The sequence below is a fragment of the Nilaparvata lugens genome, chromosome 5 (assembly GCF_014356525.2).
Source record: "Nilaparvata lugens isolate BPH chromosome 5, ASM1435652v1, whole genome shotgun sequence".
Taxonomy (NCBI): Eukaryota; Metazoa; Arthropoda; class Insecta; order Hemiptera; family Delphacidae; genus Nilaparvata; species Nilaparvata lugens.
Window position 1 is genome coordinate 75,298,797 of NC_052508.1, and position 21,283 is coordinate 75,320,079.

Sequence of the window (21,283 nt, forward strand, 5' to 3'; positions counted from 1 at the left end):
TTAGCTTGATGAGTTCTGTGTTAAATCTGTTGTTAGGACGTGTATTATGGGGTGAAATGTGTGTAGCAAAATTAGTTTTATTTTTATTGATATGGAGTATAACGTTTTTCATATAAGTCTGTCTTATTGTCGGAACCTTGAATTCAAGAAATATTTCCCTACTAGGATAGAGTCGTGGCCTTCCTATAATGCTGCTCTTATAATATGTTTTTGTAGGATAAATAACTTTTTCAAATGCGTGTCATATGCACCTCCATTTACTTCATATCACTTGAAAATGTCATCAATGTTGAAACATGTTGTGATTAAATAATTCAAAAAGGGTACTGAGATTTTTCATTTTTCTTTCTATTTATACTATAATTCCATTTAATAATAAAATGACTCTATATACTCACAGGTAAGAACAGGTACCATGCACTGAGTGTAGGCGTGGAATAGAATGATCCCCATGCAGAACTTCATGTGATTGAAGAACTGATTTCCGTCGCGTGCCTTGCCCCAGAATACAATGCCAACAGCCAGACTACACACCAAGTGATGGTAGAATTGGATTTTTAGACCAGTCTGCAAAATAAATTGGTGAAACAATTAAATATGTCGTAAAACGCGAATTGGTCAGTACATTATTTTTCTCATATTTCGGGTGAAAAATATCATTATCATCTATGCTTTGCCTTCTTTAATGCTCCGTGATACGAGGAATCCGAATGTGCAAACGGTTTAGCTGAATTCTTTCCCGTTCAGGAGATATGATCCCTTGAATATAAATGGAAAACGCAAATTGGTCAGTACAGTATTTTTCTCAGATTTCGGGTAAAAAATATCATCATCTACTACGCCTTCTTATGCTCCATGATGCTAGGAATCCGAATATGCAAACGGATTAGCAAAAGTCTTTCCCGTTCAGGAGATGTGATCCCTTGAATAAAGTGAAAAACGCAAATCGGTCAGTATATTATTTTTCTTATTCCTTCTCAAGAGAAATAATATAATTATCAACTATGCCTTCTTATGCTCCTTAATGCGAGGAATCCAAAACTGCAAACGGTTTGGCTGAATTCTTCTCCGTTCAGGAGATATGACCCTTTGAATATATTGAGAAATGCAAATTGATCAGTACATTATTCTTCACATTTTTTTCGGAATAAGTAATAACATCATCAACTATAGGCCTTCTTATGCTCCTTGATATGAAGAATCTGAAACTGCGAACGGATTAGCGAAATTCTTTCCTGTTCAGGAGATATGATCCCTTAAATATAAATGGAAAACGCTACGGTTTAGCTGAATTCTTCTCCGTTCAGGAGATATGACCCTTTGAATATATTGAGAAATGCAAATTGGTCAGTACATAATTTTTGACTTTTTTTTCGGGAGAATATAACATCATCTACTACGCCTTCTTATATTTATTGATACGAAGAATCCGAAACTGCGAACGGATTAGCGAAATTCTTTCCTGTTCAGGAGATATGATCCCTTAAATTAATATAAATGGGAAACGCAAATTGGTCAGTACATTATTTTCCTCGTTTTTTGAGAAAAATAATATCATCATCAACTATGCCTTCTTATGCTCCTCGATGCAAGGAATCCAAAACTGCAAACGGTTTAGCTGAATTCTTCCCCGTTCAGGAGATATGACCCCTTGAATAATATTGATAAATTCAAATTGGTCAGTACATTATTTTTCACATTTTTTCCGGGGAAAATAATATCATAATCAACTATGCCTTCTTATGCTCCTCGATGCGAGGAATCCAAAACTGCGAACGGATTAGCGAAATTCTCTCCTGTTCAGGAGATATGATCCCTTAAATATATAAAAAAACAAAAATTGGTCAGTACTTTTTTTTCATTCTTTCGGGGAAAATAATATCATTATCAACTCCGCCTTCTTATGCTCCATGATACGAGGGATCGGAAACTGCGAACGGAGTAGCGAAATTATTTCCCGTTCAGGAGATATATGATCCCTTCAATATAGTGAGAGACGCAAATTGGTCAGTACATTATTTTAATCATTTTTGAGAGGAATAATAACATCATCTTCTACGCCTTTTTATGTTTCTTGATGCGAGGAATCCGAATCTGCAATTGGATTAGCAAAATTCTTTCCCGTTCAGGATATATGATCCCTTGAATAAAAATGAAAACCGCAAATTGGTCAGTACATTATTTTTCTCATTTTTTGAGAGAAATAATATCATCATCAACTATGCCTTCTTATGCTCGTCAATGCAGTAAATCCGAATCTTTAAACGAATCAGCAAAATTGTTTCCCGTTCAGGAGATAAAACCCCTTAAATATTATTAAAAATTCAAATTGTTCAGTACATTATTTTTCTCATTTTTCCCCAATAGAGATAATATTATTATCAACTATGCCTTCTTATATGCTCCTCAATGCGAGGAGCACGAATCTGCAAACGGATTAGCAAAATTCATTCCCGTTCAGGGGATATGACCCCTTAATTATATTCTCCATGAAATTACAGGCTGAAACCGAACCTATAGTTGATTTTATTCAAACTTTGTAAATGGTGTACTGAAAAATAAATCATTCCATAGAAAATAATTTACTATTAAATGCTGTTTAGATGCTGTGAATCACCCCGAAGACTTCTGCTACTGCAAATATTGACAACAGGGTGAACAGTAGCTAGATGGGAATTCGATGAGCGCTACTTTTCAAAAATTTTTGGTCAGTCCGGGAATCGAACCCGGTACCTCCTAATTGCTGGTCAGGAATGCTTACCCTTACTGTAAGGGTATTTGAATAATTTTTGAATAGTAGCGCTCATGAATTTCCATAGCTATTAATTTCCCTGTTGTCAATATTTTCAGTAGCTAAAGTCTTCGGGGTGATTTTTACAGTATTCAATTGGGATTAAATAATAAATTATAAATTATTAATCCATTAGCACTTGAGTAATTGCGAATATAATATTTTATTTTCAATTTCAAATAAGAATTCATTCATTATAACAGAATTCACCATAAATAATTATGAATGCTGCAATGAATCACGTCCCAAAGAAAATTATAGGAGAAATGAGAATGATCAATAAATTATTGAATAAGAAAAGAAATTAATTATTTGCTCACTGAATAACAGTACCATACATCAACAATGAACAAACAATTTATTCACTTAGTATCTTAGGCTTATTGTAATATAATATATCTCTGGAAAATTAAAATAAGAGTTTATAAAATTTCTGAAGTTATAACTAGGAATAAATTCATTCCATTTATTAATAAAATAAAAAATTGTTGCAACTGGTCATGAAACAAAAGAAACTGCCATGAAAAGTAATTAAGTATGTTTTTTGGTCCCTCAAAATTATTTCTTTGATACTCCTTGAATATTCCCTATTCTAGTGATAATAATGTGCAATATTTCATCTATGTTTTGTTTTGAAGCATTTAAATTTGAAAATCTACTTCGTGAAAATAATTAAGGACTAAAGATTTTGTGAAGTGAACAACCACAAGACACCTATTCTGGCCTACTAAGCAAAAACGCAGTAGCCTATTTTCAGCTCAACGAGCGCCATCTATTGAACTAAACAAGAAAGCAGTATTTCCTCTCGTTTATGAAATAATGACATGAAAAATGCAGCATCTACATGATATTTCTTTTTTCTACTAAGCAAAAATGCAGTATTATCAATGTACTAAGGAAGAACGCAGTATTTATACAGCTCAGATACTGCGTTCTTCCTTAGTAACATCACTTACTGCGTTCTTGCTTAGTATATTAGAGGCGACCATATGATATTTGCAGTAACTGACAGTGTGTAACACAGCTTAACCTATAAAGAAAAGATTCATCAGAGATGATAAAGTTCGCCTTACTCTATGATATAATTATATCTATTCTGTTTCAACAAAAATTAATTGACTGTACTGCATTTTTTCCAAGGTATTGGTATAATTTTGGTGGTTTTTACTAAGGGAAAACGTAGTACTGCATTTTTACTAAAGTACTGGAATGAAATTTTGGTGGTTTATACTAGAGAAAAACGCAGTACTGCATTTTTGCTTAGCCCACTTGTGATTAAAGAGATTCTATTGCCCGGTAAAAACGCAGTATTTGCTTCTTAAATGCCCTAACATATTTTTTGTGGATTTTTACCATTAAAAATAATCTTTTGTGTAAACTATATCTACATACATACACAGTATAAGGTGAAACCTATTTCAGTTGTTTCAAACATAATTCAAACTTTGACCTCATTTTTCTCTGTTTGGTTACCGTACTTCAGTAGATACTGCGTTCTTGTTTGGTACCGGTAGGGCAGTATTTCGGACTATGTGTAACCTTATCTAAATTTGGGAGAGGAATAGCACAAGGTTACCTCATTTTTTCTCTCCCTATCATTTTGATGATGTAGGCTACTTATTGTATGAATCAATGGAGAATAAAGAATGCCTACCTTATTTCTCATAATTTGAAGGAACATCCTTCGGAAAAGCGTACAGAATTCTAACCAAGATGATGAGTCTGCTCGGCAAGTGAGACAGATGCCGTTGTCCATGTCTACGTATTTCTCTCCAGAACCAGTGACTGCAACTATTTTCTCTGACAAAAAATGAATAATTCAAAGGAAAATCGATTTAGTAAAATGAATTCATAGGAAAATCGATTTATTAGTACGGTAGAATAAATTCGATACCGTAAATGAATAGTTTACTTAGAACAAATTAATAATGGATTTAGAACAATGAAAGATGAATAATTGAGAACAAATCAATAATGGATTTGAAACAATAAAATATGAATAATTGAGAACAAATCAATAATGGATTTGATACAACAAATAAAAATATTGATTCTACTGAAATCAATCAGTTCTTTTCCATCAAATATATTGAACGAACAGAACTACACTACTCTCGACCATTATTTTGACTATGGAAATATACGATTTCATTCAACAAAAATATCATGAAACTAAATTATAGAGATGGAAATTACTGAGATATTGTATTTATTCAAATGCTATGGAATTATCAATTATTATTGAACGAAAATCCATGACTTCGCAGAAGTCTTCGGGGTTATTCACAGCATTTAATTTGGATTTTCGTTTAATAATAATTCATTGGAACTAGATTATAGTTTGTCCATACAGTATGAAGACACTATGTTCTTTTATATAATTGGCCGAGCGAAGTGAGGTCTAAGATTCAAGTCGACGGTCTGGCATTTCTCTTAATGTTTAAATGTTTGTATATTTGAATGTTTTAATGTTTGAATGTTTATATGTTATATGTTGCGTATTTACGGCAAAACGCGGTAATAGATTTTCATGAAATTTGACAGGTATGTTCCTTTTTTAATTGCGCGTCGACGTATATACAATGTTTTTGGAAATTTTGCATTCCAAGGATAATATAATAGGAAGAAGGAGCCTCCTTCATACGCCAATATAAGAGTAAATATCAGACTATAGAATTATTCATCATAAATCAGCTGACAAGTGATTACACAGATGTGTGGAGAAGCCAGTCAATTGCTGTATTTCCATAAGGTCTATAGTTTCAATCAGGTACTTGTGGATGAGAATACTGCGTGAGGTCTACTGTTCACAGAACTACTAGTAGTTTATTTTTTTCATACAAAGAAATTATTATCAAAGTAGTTGTAAATACAGTGTGATGGAGACATAGTACCTAGATAGTTCATTATAACTAGGCTGGAAATACTGTCCAAAAGCGCATATACTTCGACAGGTAGGCCCACATAATTGTTCAGATGTATGAATAACAACGTAGCAGAATGGAAAACTTGTAGATTAGTAGACTACCGTGTTGTTCTTAATCGCTTTATTATATGCTTTAACAGTCAGGCCCACAATTATCGCGATATTTATGAAGTACAACGATAGCAGAATGTATAACTTTTGAATATATATTTTTCAATACAGGCTATATATGACGTTGGAACAGCAGATGAATAGCTACATAAATATAAGGCTATGTAGAATTACTTTTTTTACTTTTTTGTTAAGGCTACGTACTTTTAATTATCAAGAATGGAAAAAAATCGAGTAATTTTTATGTTTTACTCGCAACATATCAGGTACAAGTTTGTTTATAGATGATACGAATTTCTTATTTTGAATGAGAGGTTACAGATTATGATAGAATGCAACAGAATTTAGTAAATGCATTAAAATCAGCCACCTAACATAATTATCATAATAATATCACTAGGCAGCACCCAGAAAAATATTGCCACCAATAGAAGCTACCTATGGGAATAGGACAAAAAAGTATCATCAAAGGAGTCACATTACCTATTTTTATTTATAAAATAGCCTTTATTTAAAATTAATATGAAATAATAGATTAGAAACAAACTAAAACTAAACTAGTTTCGATGTTCCTCATAAAAAATCTGAAGTTGGTGAATGACAGTCATTGAATAAAGATTTATTTATTTTATATAAAATAATGTAGATTAAAAACACAAATTAAAACTAAACTATAGTTCCGATGTTCCACATTGAAAACCTGAAGTTGATGTGGAACATCAAAACTAGTATAGTTTTAATCGGTGTTTTTAATCTACATTATTTTATATAAAATAAATAAATCTTTATCCAATGACAAGTACATTACAGAATAGCAATTATCAAATATTTATATTGTATATTAATTCCAAATGAAGGGTACTACAATGTATTTTTATAAATAAGAATAAGTAGCCCTTGATACATACATTTTAAGAGGATATTACCTATTTTATTTCAGCCAAGGTGATTCCCACATGAGCTCCAGACTTGTGCAAGGGTATATGACAGATGATAATGAGAGGTGACTGGAATACTTGGTACTTGATACGAAGATTACGTACGTTTTTTTAATAAGATTTATATGAATTTTCAAAGTTGAAAGTCCTTTTTGAATCACTCGGTATAACACAAGTTCATACATAGATAGAATAGGCGGCCTACTTTCCGACCTTTTGGTGATAGAAAAGGTACCTACATACAAATCCATAAGATAAATATAAAGAAAATAAAAATCTCAGTACCCTTTTTTGAAATATTTTATCACAACATGTTTCAGACATTTATGCCATTTTCAAGTAGGCCTATATATGAATGGCATCAATGTTGAAACATGTTGTGATAAAATATTTCAAAAAAGGGTACTGAGATTTTTATTTTCTTTACATTTATATTACAAGTAGCCCTATATAGAGAAAACAGATAAAATCCATATGAATACAATAACAATTAACAAATTAGTTTGGAGTGAGTACTTCAAGTATATTCACCTTCAAGTGGTAGCCCTTCTATTGGTAGATTTGAAAAATCTGGAATTGACTTTTTGGCATCAGCAGACGTAAGTTGGACAACTTTTCCATTTTTTATCGCTGAAGATAATCTTTTGATATTATCCTCGTCATCTCCATCGGTCATTTCAATTACTGTAACAGAGAACTTTGAATTTTAATGTGTTTGTGGTAAAAAACAAATTTGATGAGTTGTAATAAATTCATACACAGAGACTTACTATCCAAGAAACCGATTGGCTTATGTATTTCATTTCGTATGTTTATTGTAAACTATCTAATATTTTCAACATCCATAGATTATCATCCATCAACAGCATTGTATTAATTGTACTGCTCTTATTAGATTAAAAAATGTATTTCTTATTTTTAGAACTCGTGGCTGGAGCTCAAGGCTTCTTTTTCCAGTCACGCCAAAAACGATTGTAATTTAATGATTATTTTGTTTGTAAAAATATTTCTTGTATTTGGCAATAAATTCATCACCGGTATTCATTATTCATTCATTCTGTAATTGATGTAGTAGTTTTAGTTTTTTTTCTGGGAAATAAACATTCATTTTTTCTTCTTATTAATTCACTTCGCTGTATATGCGTGTAACCAACCAATATTCAGTGAGGCTTGTTTTGGAAGTAAGCTTTAAGCCTTTATAAGGTGTGATTTTTCTATTAATGTGATAAATAAATGAATAAAATATCGTATCTGCATTGCTTCAATGCAAACTTAACTTTATAGCACTTGATATTGCCGTAGTACCGTATAGAATGAAGGTTATTGTAGTATTCATTCATTAATTCATTCTTTATTGTCATGGGCATTTTACACAAATACATGAGCATCGTCAGATACATAAGAGCAATTTATATCACAAAACAATCACTGTCGTATAGATATTAGATACCTAGATAGTTATAACAATCATTATAGATATTAGATACCCCAGATTATACAGTCATATAAATTGTGAATACAACAGGCATATATACCATGGGTTTGGAAGAAGAGGGCTCATACTTTATTGAAATATCAAACTAATTTTCATGTTATGTTCACACATCTATGTTTTCTAAATCTTAATTGAAACCAAAGAAAACACGCTTTCTCTGTAATCAAGTTTTGTTCGAATTAAAAAGCTATGAGTCTACCTTTGTGTTTCCAAAATGAAAAAATCATACCATATTATATATCATAGTGAACATGAGTTAAAATTCGTTTTATTATTCAGAAATAAAGCAATCCATGAACATGCAATATACGTGAAAAATGCAGTGGATACTTCCGCCACTACCTCCGTAAACAAAGCCATATATTATAGTTCATTTCTGCTGACGTCAGCACAGGTAGGGCTCAGATGATTTCAGCTGATCTATATCAGCTAGTGTTTTTATTGATGTGGAAGCCCCACCTGTGCTGACGTCACCATAAACCACCTGACATGCACTATGGCTTTGTTTAAGGAGGTAGTGGTACTATATACTCACTTATAACATCAGGTCATACAATAACTGTCATAAACACATCATAGACACTGTAATAATAATATCGAGAGACCTGGCTGAATCAGGTCTGGTGTCAGAGTTTTCAGGTCGCAACTGATCAATTTCAGGGCATCTGACGTATGACACTGAAATCTGACACTGTGGCATAATGTTATAAGTAGGTACTACATATATTTTTGTAGAAAACTACATACCCCAACACATATCATTTATAGTGGGGTGTATATATTTATTCATTAAATTATCTATGCCTATTAAGAAATTATTTAATGCATAAAACTTCTTTGTTTTATTTGTATTAATTGTTATAGTATCCAAATTTATATTGTAATTGTTTTGATGAATAAACTTTGATTTGATATGATTGTACAATTATTATAATGAACGTCTGTCTATTCAAGCCTTCGAATTTCTGTAGAATAAATCTGCGTTTAGACCAAAGTTATTAACAAAATGTTTATTTTTCCGTCCTCATAGATTCTATTGGATTGAACATAGCTTATCATACACATGATGAACATATGTGTTAGTCAAGCTCTGTTTAATCTAATAGAATCTATAAGAACGGAGAAATAAACATTTTGTTGATAACTTTGGTGTAAACGCAGCTTAAACTGTTGTGTTATTTGACCGAACGTAGTGAGGTCTATGTTTTAACTCGGATTTTCATTTGTCTGTCTGTATGTTATGCGATTACGCGTTGATAGAATTCGATGAGATTTTGCAGGAATATTCTATTTTCAACTGCGCGTCGATGTATAGCCCACACTAGGTTTTTTGAAATTTTGCATTTTAAGGATAATATGAAAAGAAAATGAAATCCTCCATACTCTGATATTAGGCTACTATATATCTACTTTGAGGATCAATCAGAATATAAATTAATCATAATCGATCAGCTGACAAGTGAGTTATTCATTGCATGCATTACACATATGTCTGGCCGTGTCTATTATTTCTATGAAGTAGGTACCTAGGGTTTCAATATTTTCAATATGATGGGTGCCCATCAGTATCAATATTTTCACATTTGAAAAACAGATTTAAGATGATTGAAAATAGAATATAAAATGATTAGATGAACTAAATAATGCTGAAGGAATTATAATATTCTTGATTGAAAAAAAATAATTGACCGAGCGAAATGAGGTCTAAGATTCAAGTCGACGGTTTGGCATTTCTCTTAATGTTCAAATGTTTATATGTGGCGCATTTACGGCGAAACGCGGTAATAGATTTTCATGAAATTTGACAGGTATGTTCCTTTTTCAATTGCGCGTCGACGTATATACAAAGTTTTTGGAAATTTCGCATTTCAAGGATAATATAAAAGGAAAAAGGAGCTTCCTTCATAAGCCAATATAAGAGTAAAAAGAGACTATATTCATCATAAATCAGCTGACAAGTGATTACACAGACGTGTGGAGAAGCCAGTCTATTGCTGTATTTCCATAAGGTCTATAGTTTCAATCAGGTACTTGTGGATGAGAATATTGCGTGAGGTCTACTGTTCACAGAACTACTAGTTTTAAAATAGTTGAGAAATATTTTCATCAGATGAAAAGATTATCACGGAACTTGATGAATTATCATATGTGATACAAACTCAAAGGTGTGAACTGAGTTTATCAAAATAAGTGATGATTTCTTGATCCATTCCGAGCTGCTTTGTATAAACACACTTTTTTATGTATTTGAACACAACATGCAGTCGATTATTAAGTAAATATTAAAAAATTGTACTTACTGACTGGAGTACTTTCAATCGTCTGGCGATCTGACTCCAGTCAGTAAGTAAAATTTTTTAATATTTACTTATTAATCGACTGCATGTCGTGTTCAAATACATAAAAAAAGTATGAACATAAGTGAGTTTTGGATCTTGGAGAAAACAAATAACAGTTTTTAAGAGTAAATTATGATTCAAATGTGAATTGTGATTCAATTGAATCAACTAGAACAGGTGACATCAGATACTTGTGGATGAGGTCCACTGTTCACAGAACTAGGTACTAGCATAGAGAAACAATAGCGTGAGTAGATATCCCATGGTATAGGGCGTTTATGTCGCAACTTTTACTGTTATCTCAAGCCTATAGTCCACGTAGTTCTTTCCCGTGAAGCTTTATGACGCTGGTAGTCTCTCATATTGTGCCTTTCATACACTCTTACCCGGTCAGAACAGTAAAAATCGACAACAATCGACAGTAATCGGCTTGAGATAACAGTAAAAGTTGCGACATAAACGCCCTATACCATGGGATATCTACTTATGCTATTGTTTCTCTATGGTACTAGTAATAGAACGATTGTAAACTGTGTTCTCACCGAAGTCAGCCGGGTTGTAATGCCTGGGACAGTGTAAACCGACCGAGGATAGGAAGGGAACGAGCTCGCCGGTTACGCCCTGGTACACACAGAGCCCCGAGGCCAGCACATACACGTGGTCGAACATCTGGAAGAGGCTGGCACTTGGCTGATGTATGGTGCACACTATTGTTCTGCCCTGGTGGGCCAGGGTTCGCAGCAGACGCAGAGTGTACGACGTCGACACATTGTCCAAGCCACTAGCAAAACCACACAAAACAAAAATCAAATAATCTATAAATATAAAGAAAATAAATAGAAATCTCAGTACCCTTTTTTTAAAATACCCTTTTTATTTATTTTCTTCATATTTATATTACAAGTAGCCCTATACAGGAAAGAGACAAATAATCTATCTATATAATGTATAAATAAATGTACCAATCTATATAATAAGAGAGAGTAGGGTTGTGTTTGTTCGTGTGTTCGTTTGTTCGCATCAAAACATGTCAACTTGTGGATTGCATACCGGGAAAACGGGAATGATTATCAGATCTCTGAATTTTGCACATAGATTCTGTATTATTTTATTTTCAATCTGTATTATTGTATGGCAAATAAGTGAATTTGAATTTGAATTTGAAAGATTCTAAAAATATCAATCTTGTGCACCTCGAAGCCCAAATTGACTAGAATATTGCTTATTGTTTTTCAAACGTTGAAAAAGGCAAAGCTCTAATTTCTACAGATGGGAATTACTGAGATACTGCATTTAAGCTACTGTTTATAGCATTTTTTTTTCTTTTTATCCTGTTGTCAATATTTGCGGTTGCAGAAGTTTTCGGGGTGATTTACAGCATTTAATTTGGATTTTCGTTTAATAATTATTATTAGCTCCAATTTCTAGTGTAGAGTGGTTAAGAGTCTTATGCCCACATCCAAGTGAATTCTTTAAGGTCTTTGAAAATCAAACTTTGTGAAATATGAACATTTTGATAGCTTCTTGTATGCTACAAGCTGATTTTTTATTAGGTACAAAACTGTATTCATTCTATTGTACCTTGACATGTAACATCAATGTATACCGTATCTATTATACAACCTTATAAAAGTCACCACACTATCTTAAATAAAAATTGGATTATAGTGAGCTTTCCTATCTGAATTGTTTATTATTCTGGTAGCATGCTCTTGTAATACCAAAACTTCAGATACTCTTGCACAAATTCCTACTTGGAAAATAACTTCGTGGTACCGTAAATTTAATGAAATTTCAGAGTTTTCAACAACAAAATCACTATAAATAATAATGAATGAAAGACTAAATAGGTATAATAATGAATAATTGATGGAAGAGATCATACAGTTATTCATTAAAACGTAGAAACAAACAGGATTCTCACAAAAGTTGCTTCCATTACACAATAATGACAATGATTCATTAAAAGATACAAGAAGTAAAAATTTTAAAAATGAATAAATAGAATAAGGCCAAGTATCTGGAATAAATCATACAGTTTCATTTATGAAAACATAGAAACAAACAGGATTTCTCCCAAAAATTGCTTACATGACACATAATAATCACACTGATTCGTTAAATTCATTAAAATATACAAAAAAGCAAGAATATCAAAAGTAAATTGAAGTACTATTGGAAACTAAACACTACTGTTGAACTACCCCACAACATTACATATACAATGAGTAGTAAATTTATATAAATTGAATTATGAGAAAATACAGAAAATATGTAGAATACAACCACATTTACAGAAAATTTGAATGAATTAAGCTTTCCAATATACTCGCAAATTTATCAATGTTGAAGTTCCATTATTTCTCATACACATTTATCCAAGGATCCAATGTTAGTGCAATATTTTTAATTTCGATCTCCTCTATAATAATTGTACAGTATTCTCCATCCAAATTAGAAAATAGAGAAGAGTTCGTTTGCTGTAGGCTTGAAAAACTGTATTCATAATCCTGTATTCATTATATGATTTGATTTGATTTGAGAAGTCTTTATTCATAATCATGTACGGTACAGGTACATTAGGAGCAGCGTCAATAAAATACATAACAAACACAACATTAAAAGTAGTATAAAACAGACTTAAACCTCCCACAGAAATAACAGTCACAAACCTACAGTCTGTTCTGTAAACTCTTGTAGAGAGTACAGACACAATGATATTAAATACTCCTTGAGTTTTATACTCAATTTTCTGATGTTCTCTATTGTCTGTAATTTCTAAAAGCAGCTTTGTGAAGTATTTCCTTCCCATGCAGTGCGTCTTTTTCTTAAAAAATCCAACCTGTGCCTTTTCGTTATCCTCCCAAATCTAGTATAGTAGCCATGAGTCTCATTTCGTAGTTTTTCTACAGGGTAATTCCTAACATACATAATAACATTGAATACATATTATATGCAGACATCTCTTTCTTTTTTTAATATTCTTCCCTCTGGAAGTAGAGCAGTTTTGAGCTACACCTGTTGCTCTCGCCCAATTACATCTAAGGCTAGGCGCACACCAGTTAGTCAAGACAAGACAAGACATGATCAGTCACAATACTTCACACAGTTGCTTATTCGTTTATTTACATTTAACAATGCACAAATCAAATACATGATTAGAAAGGGACCAACAGGCCTAGCCCAAAACTGTTCTTTTTCCAAATTTTGATAGAAGTAAGTCAATGAAGACATGTCTAAATACAATGAGAGTTGCGTCATAAGCAACAATGTGAAGTATTGTGACTGAACGTGTCTTGTCTTGTCTTGTCTTGACTAATTGGTGTGCGCCTAGCCTAAAAATTTATATTATAGGGCTACTCTATTCATCAATATAAATAAAAATATAAATCTAAATACCCTTTTTAAAATTGTCTACTCACAACATGTTTTGGCTATATGATGCCATTATTATCAACTTGATAATAGATACCTACTTAGATTTCTAATATTTAAAGTACAGTATGATTTTTAATTGTATTAAGTAAATGCTTACCTCGTAGGCTCGTCTAGAAATAAGACTGGAGGGTTGTTGATCAGCTCTAGGGCTATAGATAGTCTCTTTTTCTGGCCACCAGACAGCGCCTCAGTTCTTGTATGTCTACATTCAGTCAAGCCCAGAATTCCTTGAATATCATTCACCTTTAAATTAAAAAAAACATCTCATTCATGATTGATATGTTTAATCAGAAAATTCCTGAAGCAATCTCTATTTTTTCCTACAGGGAATATATATATATATATAAATTGAATAAAAATTATAAAAACTCGACAATTATTATATTATTTTTCTGTGAATTTATATTTTGTTTATCAAGTACTTGGATTATTGATAAAATTCAACAATGAATTCAATAAAATTCAACAGATTTGTTTCTTTTGTACTGCTGTACAAGTACAGGAGACCACTAAATTATCTGATCTAATTGTAAATTTGCTTTATTAACTGATCTGTTTCATTTATTATTGTCTATTGCATGTATTGTACCTGTGCAATTTATTGTAAGTTTCTTTAATGTGAATTGTGACTTAGCTATATGTAACTTCTATATTCAACTGGGCCAATAAAAACTTGAAACTTGAATAAACTTGAATATTATTCACTTAGTATTATTGTAATATATATCTCTGGGAAATTGAAATGAAAGTGTATAAAATTTCTGTAGTTGTAACTGAAATAAATTCCATTTATTTGTAAAATCTAGCTTCTATAGTACAGTCATAAGTGTACATATTAATTGAACAGTCATTATCAGTAAGAATATCTAATGAGATATTCGCTGTTAACATTTTCAAGTAGTATGTTAGGGTAGAAATAATTAGCTCATTAGTCTCCAGACTAGATAGCTATAGTATTGACAATAAAAAAAATTATAAAATGAAAAATTGTTTCAACTGAATCATGGAACAAAAGAAACTGACATGAAAAAGTAAGTTTGTTTTTTGGTCTTTCAAAATTATATCTTGAATATTTCCTATTTTAGTGATAATAATGTGCAATATTTCTTCTATGTTCAGTTTTGAAGCAAATAAAATTTTAAAATCTACTTTGTAAGAATAATCAACGACTGAAAATGTTGTGAAGTGAACAACTACAAGACTCAATATATTTCGGACTATGTGTAACCTTATCTAAATTTGGGAGAGGAATAGCACAAGGTTGCCCTATTTTTTCTCTCCCTATCATTTTTTGATGATGTATTTATTGTATGAATCAATAAGAGAATGAAATAAGATCTCTATTGATCAAACCTTGAAATCCTTCAAACTGTAACATGTTCTTCCTCATTCAATTCAAATCTTCTCTCACTCCATGCTATTCATGATTTCCCTTTTTTGCTTTTTGTGTAGTTGAGAAGTTGATATTGTGGTAATTATTCATATTGAATGAAAAAGACTAAGATATTGTCAAAAAACCACTGATTTATTGAAATTAGAAAGACCGGTTTTGGTTATTACACCATTGTCAATCTCTGATAAACTCTATTCATGATTGTGCCTTCTTGCAGCGGGATTTGGACGGAGTTCAGAGGTGGTGTGAATTGAATAAATTAGAAATCAATAATTCAAAAACCAATTTCTTGATCTTTACCCGCCAAAAGAATCCTTGACAGTATAGTTATAAAATAAATGATACTTTTCTGGACAGGGTAACGAGTCCAGATGGACCCAGCCCTTACATACAGGGATCATTTGGCTCATGTCATGAATTCGGCCAATAGATCACTAGGGTTTCTCTTTCGTAATATTGTAAGCCATTCACTAGATGTGAGGTCATATATATTTATATTGCAACAGTAGTGAGGAGCAAACTACTAGAGTATGCAGCACTAGTTTGGGAGCCATCACAGAGCACTGCCGTAAATGATTTGGAGATTATTTAAAATAAGTTATTGAGGTATCTTTATTTCAAAACGTATAATACATTTTGTCCGATAGCTTTTTCCACCGAAACTTAAAGGAAACATTTAAAGTCCAAAAATTAAAAACCAGAAGATCCATTGGAGCATTAATGTTATTATATGAAATTCTAAATAATAATAATATTAAACTTGAATTTTGAAAAAAACACTTTTGAAGTTAAAATACACTTACTTTTGTAGTGACAATCGTTTCGACCTGTTGTTGGTCATCATCAGACTGTGCGAATTCACTCAGATGACAAGGCTATGTGTGGTAAGGGATGAAGGTGGTGGAATAGGTTGTGGTGGGGGTTGGGTTGGTGGATACTTAGTGAGGCGGTGAACACAACCTATTCCACCACCTTCATCCCTTACCACACATAGCCTTGTCATCTGAGTAAATTCCCACCGTCTGATGATGACCAACAACAGGTCGAAACGATCGTCACTACAAAAGTAAGTGTATTTTCACTTCAAAAGTGTTTTTTTTTTTAATTTTAACAGTGAGAAAGTATGGATATACAAAAGAGTAATAATAATATATTCATGCCAGATTCCATCAATTTGTAAAATTTCCATGTTCCATGGAATAGGAATGGACTTGATCTGCTATTTCAGATACCGTTTGTCAGAACCGCTCACCATTCCAATTCCTACCTAAATAGAACAATGAGATTGTACAATAGACTAAACCCATTCCATGACCCCTTCTATGACCGCTTCAATACATGCAAAAAATCTTGTGAAAAAATTATGCTGCTCAATTAATGAATAAATTATTATTTTTGAGCTCTACTAACTCTCCTTTTTTTCAACTGTTTCTTCTTTCTTTTATTTAAATATTTTTCATCCTATACCCTTTTACTAACTTTCTGGAATCTAACCAATATATCATTCTCTTCTAATCTTATTAGTTATAGCCTACTGAATTGTGAATATTTAATGAAGTGCGATATTATTTCCTTCTCTCTTATTTTCTTTTTTAATTGTAATGTTACACTATCAAATATCTCATTAAGGCTATCGTACTGGAATTTGTCTGTGAGCCTTTTTATGTTTCTATGGAATAAATAGATAGATAAATAAATAAATACTTATGATACTTTCCCCATTCTAGATCTTTTCTCTCTCATTCAAAATACTGTAATAATTGGAGTTTTAGTAATTGATGATGCATTTATTGTATGAATCAATCAATAATCAATTAAGTGTTTCTGGCTTTTTTATAAGTAGGCCTACAGTGTTGATCACAATGGTTAGAGATTTACCACAACTCTTCTCTGCTTGTATCCAGTTCCTGGCGGAAGTTTGAGTAAGGCTGCAAAGTTCATGACTTCCTGGAGAGTGAGCATTGGCTGTAGAAGGTCCTCCTGCTGGATATAGCACGACATCTTTCTGAACCTGGCTTCATCTCTTGCCACTCCGTTCAGTCTCAAACGGCCACTCACGCCTTGAGATCTGGAACAATTTGTACAAATCAGCACAATCAGCAGTTTGGAAAATTGAAAAAAAATAATATAGTTGTTTTTGTATCTTATTGTAGGGTGACACAGAATAACGGGAACATTTGAAAAACGCCATAAAAAATTACTAGGAAAGGCAAAAATTACATTTTGTAATTTACAAAATGTAATTTTTGTAAAATACAAAAATTGTATTTTATTCAAATTAATGTAGGGTTCAAGACTTACCATTTGAGAATAATTATTAATAGCATCTATAACTTTTTGACAATTACTTCTTCAAGATGGCTTCCTCCTGCACGAATACACTCTTGAAATCTGTGTTGAGATATTTTTTGTACCTAGTTGAGAAGTTGATATTGTGATAATTATTCATATTGACAATTTCTTAGTCTTTTTCATTCAATGTGTTGAGATTCCTGAACGATTGCTGCAACATTTTAGCTGGGATATTGTTAATTTCATTTTTAGAGTCGTCTGTTTTTATTCGACCTCAGTTATTGGTCAAGTTGTGAAAACGTTTGATTCGAGATAGCTCCACAAACAGAAAATCGCAGGTGAACAGATCATGGGACCAGGAAACGCAGATGTTGCAGCGATCAATGAGGAATCGTCAACATAGATTTCAAGAGTGTATTCGTGCAGGAGGAAGCCATCTTGAAGAAGTAATTGTCAAAAAGTTATAGATGTTATTAATAATTCTCAAAAGTCTTGAACTTAACATTAGTTCGAATAAAATCATTTTTTCCCTTCCCACTAATGTTTTGTGGCGTTTTTAAAAGTTCCCGTTATTCTGTGTCACCTTTTATTATGTTAAATAGTTGATTAAGAGGGAACATTTTTTTACCTCAAATATAGCAATTTAATGAAATAAAAACACACACATATATTGTCAATTTCTACAGTTTTATTTGGTACAGGACCATGGTGAAGCATAATATTGAACTTTAGTCAGCTTGAAAATTTGGCCTGTGTGGTCAGGAAAACAAATAAAACTGTAGAATTTGACAATATATGTGTGTTTTTATCTCATTATGAAACGGTTTTATAACATCAATAGTGACTCAGTCGAATTTATAGCAATTTAATTTTAATTCTTTTATTTTCATTTCATAGTGTTTTCTCTGCACAATATTTGTTGATTTTTGATGATTCTACTGTTCTAAAGTTTCTACTGTGATTATTAGTTGTATTTAAACTTAAATTTTCTGCATTATTTCGAAATATTATGATTTTCTTCTACTGTTTTGCAACTCTCACCAGCGGACAAAGAGTTTCTTTTTGCTGGTGATGCTTAGATTTTATATTTTATTTTATTCAAGTATATGTATCGGTAATTACCTATGTTTATTTCAATATATGTTTAATGATATGTCATATTACAATAAAGAGTTTGTAATATGTATTGAATATTCTAATTGGCAATAAATGTAATTAAATGAAATTGTATGAATTTGATCTTTCGATGATATTTTTATTTATAATTAAAACTGAAATCACATTGATTGACTACTAATAAGTAGGCTATATATTTCTTTTTCCAAAGGGAAGCAGTTAATATAAGTTGTTAATATCAATTGGAATACTCCAACCATGGTTTTTGTACACTAAGTTAATTTTTCCCTTAGATTTTGTTGATGAGAATAAGAATGATTTTTTATTCCTTTATTGCATACAAACAGTGCTATCAGAAACGAATACAATCTGATCGAACTATTCACAAAAATCAAAGTTTTTGTTTCAGAATTACGTGAATAATGAGTGGAGAAGAGCGTCATACCGTTGAAAAACTAGTTTCAACTGCTGAAATTGAGGAAAACAATCGCATCTAGAGTCTGGAATATTTTATTTGCTATTGTTATGTTTTGGTTAATCAGCCTTATCCAGACCAAATTTAGTCTCTCAAGGACAAACCCATCCTTGAAGAAGCCAAAAATATGGAAAATGACTTCATTTTTTAAAATAATGATTTATTGGAACCAGAATAATTTCTGAGATGGAAAGAGAGAAACTCTTGTGTTTAGACCAAAGCTATCAACAAAAAATTAAAATAACTTATTCCTTATAGATTCTATTAGATTGAACGGAACTTGACAAACACATATGTCCATCATGTGTATGATAAGTTATGTTCAAACTTGTGAATTGCATGTACTGTATCTCTCATTTCTATTTCTTTTAGTAACTTACTTTATTCGATTGTAAATGGTAGTGAAGACTGTTTTGGGCTTAATGCATGTAGTCTGTAATAGTTGTTCTGTAATAAATAAATAAATAATTAATACTTTCAATTAATCTAATAGAATCTATAAGGAATAAGTGATTTAATTTTTTTTGTTAATAGCTTTGGTGTAAACGCAGCTTTAGTGAGGTCTACGTTATTTTAATGACAGTATTTTGATCAACAATCTGATAATTTTCCCATAAAAATGTAATTTATGTTTGTGAACTGTATTTTGAATGGAAATAAATTTGATTTGAAAATAGGCTATATTGGTTTTCTTGTCTATCATTTGACAATGCAGATAGCACTATCCTTTAATACCTCCGCAACATTGAATTGAAAATTTCTTTATTCATCAAAATGCACAAAATACATCTGAACCGTATCAAATTACAACAAGAATTAATTATTAATATTGTCACAAAATCATCCTTTACACATAAAGAAGTCACAAATTTTGATAAAAAACAAGATTCTAAAATCTTGCAGTCAAATTGACATACTCCTGCAAAGAGTATAGGGATAGTCCCACCAAATATTCCTTTAATTTTTTTTGTAGGTATTCAACCTCCTCTATTTCTTTCAACTCTCTAGGAAGTATATTGAAAAATTTTCTCCCCATAGAAAATGTTTTTTTCTTAAAGAAATCCAATCAATGCCTCTCCTCGATCCTTCCAAATCTGATCCACCAAATATTCCTTTAATTTTTTTTGTAGGTATTCAACCTCCTCTATTTCTTTCAACTCTCTAGGAAGTATATTGAAAAATTTTCTCTCCATAAAAAATGTTTTTTTCTTAAAGAAATCCAATCAATGCCTCTCCTCGATCCTTCCAAATCTGGTGTTGTAGCCATGTGTTTCGTTTCGTGATCCTGTTGACGAGTATTTTTGCCAGATTTGCCAGATTGTTCTTCAAAAAGATATAAATTCAATTATTTAACAAATTGTTTAATCTCTATTATGAAAATTCATTATGAAATTATTGGAAAATACAATTTCTTGCTTAATAAAATATAATATTATTGATTATTTTAAACGGAATGAACAGTTAATATTACATCAATTAACCTGTATCAGCTACCGTCTATAGAAGGCATTGACAGGACAGAGGATCAGCAACGTTGTTCTTTATTTCTCCACTGCCATTAAAACGTGAAATCGCTTATCGCACCAGCTACTTCTTGGAAGGACCAGAGAATCGGCAACGTTTTTCTCCTATCTTTCTCCACTGCCATTAAAACGTGAACCTTACTATAGCTACCGTATCGCTTATCGCTTATGAATCATATGCACCAGCTACTTTTTGAAAGGAGCTGAGAATCGGCAACGTTTTTCTCCTATCTTTCTCCACTGTCATTATACTCATTTTATATACGTCTGTTCTAGTTTATATTCGCCTCCACGTGGACATCATCACCAACAAAAATAAATTATTACTCTGGCAAATTCTGATGGAATGAATATATTGAAATAGTTATTTGTGCAACTAGTGCGCAAAGTGACAGTTTGCTGCACCGAAAGAAACGTTTACGCCCGAGCCGCAGGCGAGGGCGGAA

At 31.8% G+C, this 21,283-nt stretch overlaps 1 protein-coding gene across 1 annotated transcript in view; it reads right to left on the bottom strand.

The window, feature by feature from the left end:
* The window catches only part of LOC111058699 (ATP-binding cassette sub-family G member 1-like), an 83,748-nt gene that overhangs the window by 9,751 nt on the left and 52,714 nt on the right, over positions 1 to 21,283 (bottom strand). Inside the window, exons 3-8 of the mRNA XM_039429293.1 lie at positions 17,310 to 17,499; positions 14,136 to 14,281; positions 11,143 to 11,381; positions 7,298 to 7,450; positions 4,446 to 4,591; positions 399 to 567 (exon numbers count right to left, since the gene is read on the bottom strand). Coding sequence (XP_039285227.1) covers positions 399 to 567; positions 4,446 to 4,591; positions 7,298 to 7,450; positions 11,143 to 11,381; positions 14,136 to 14,281; positions 17,310 to 17,499 — 1,043 coding nt within the window. The remainder of the gene's footprint in view (positions 1 to 398; positions 568 to 4,445; positions 4,592 to 7,297; positions 7,451 to 11,142; positions 11,382 to 14,135; positions 14,282 to 17,309; positions 17,500 to 21,283) is intronic.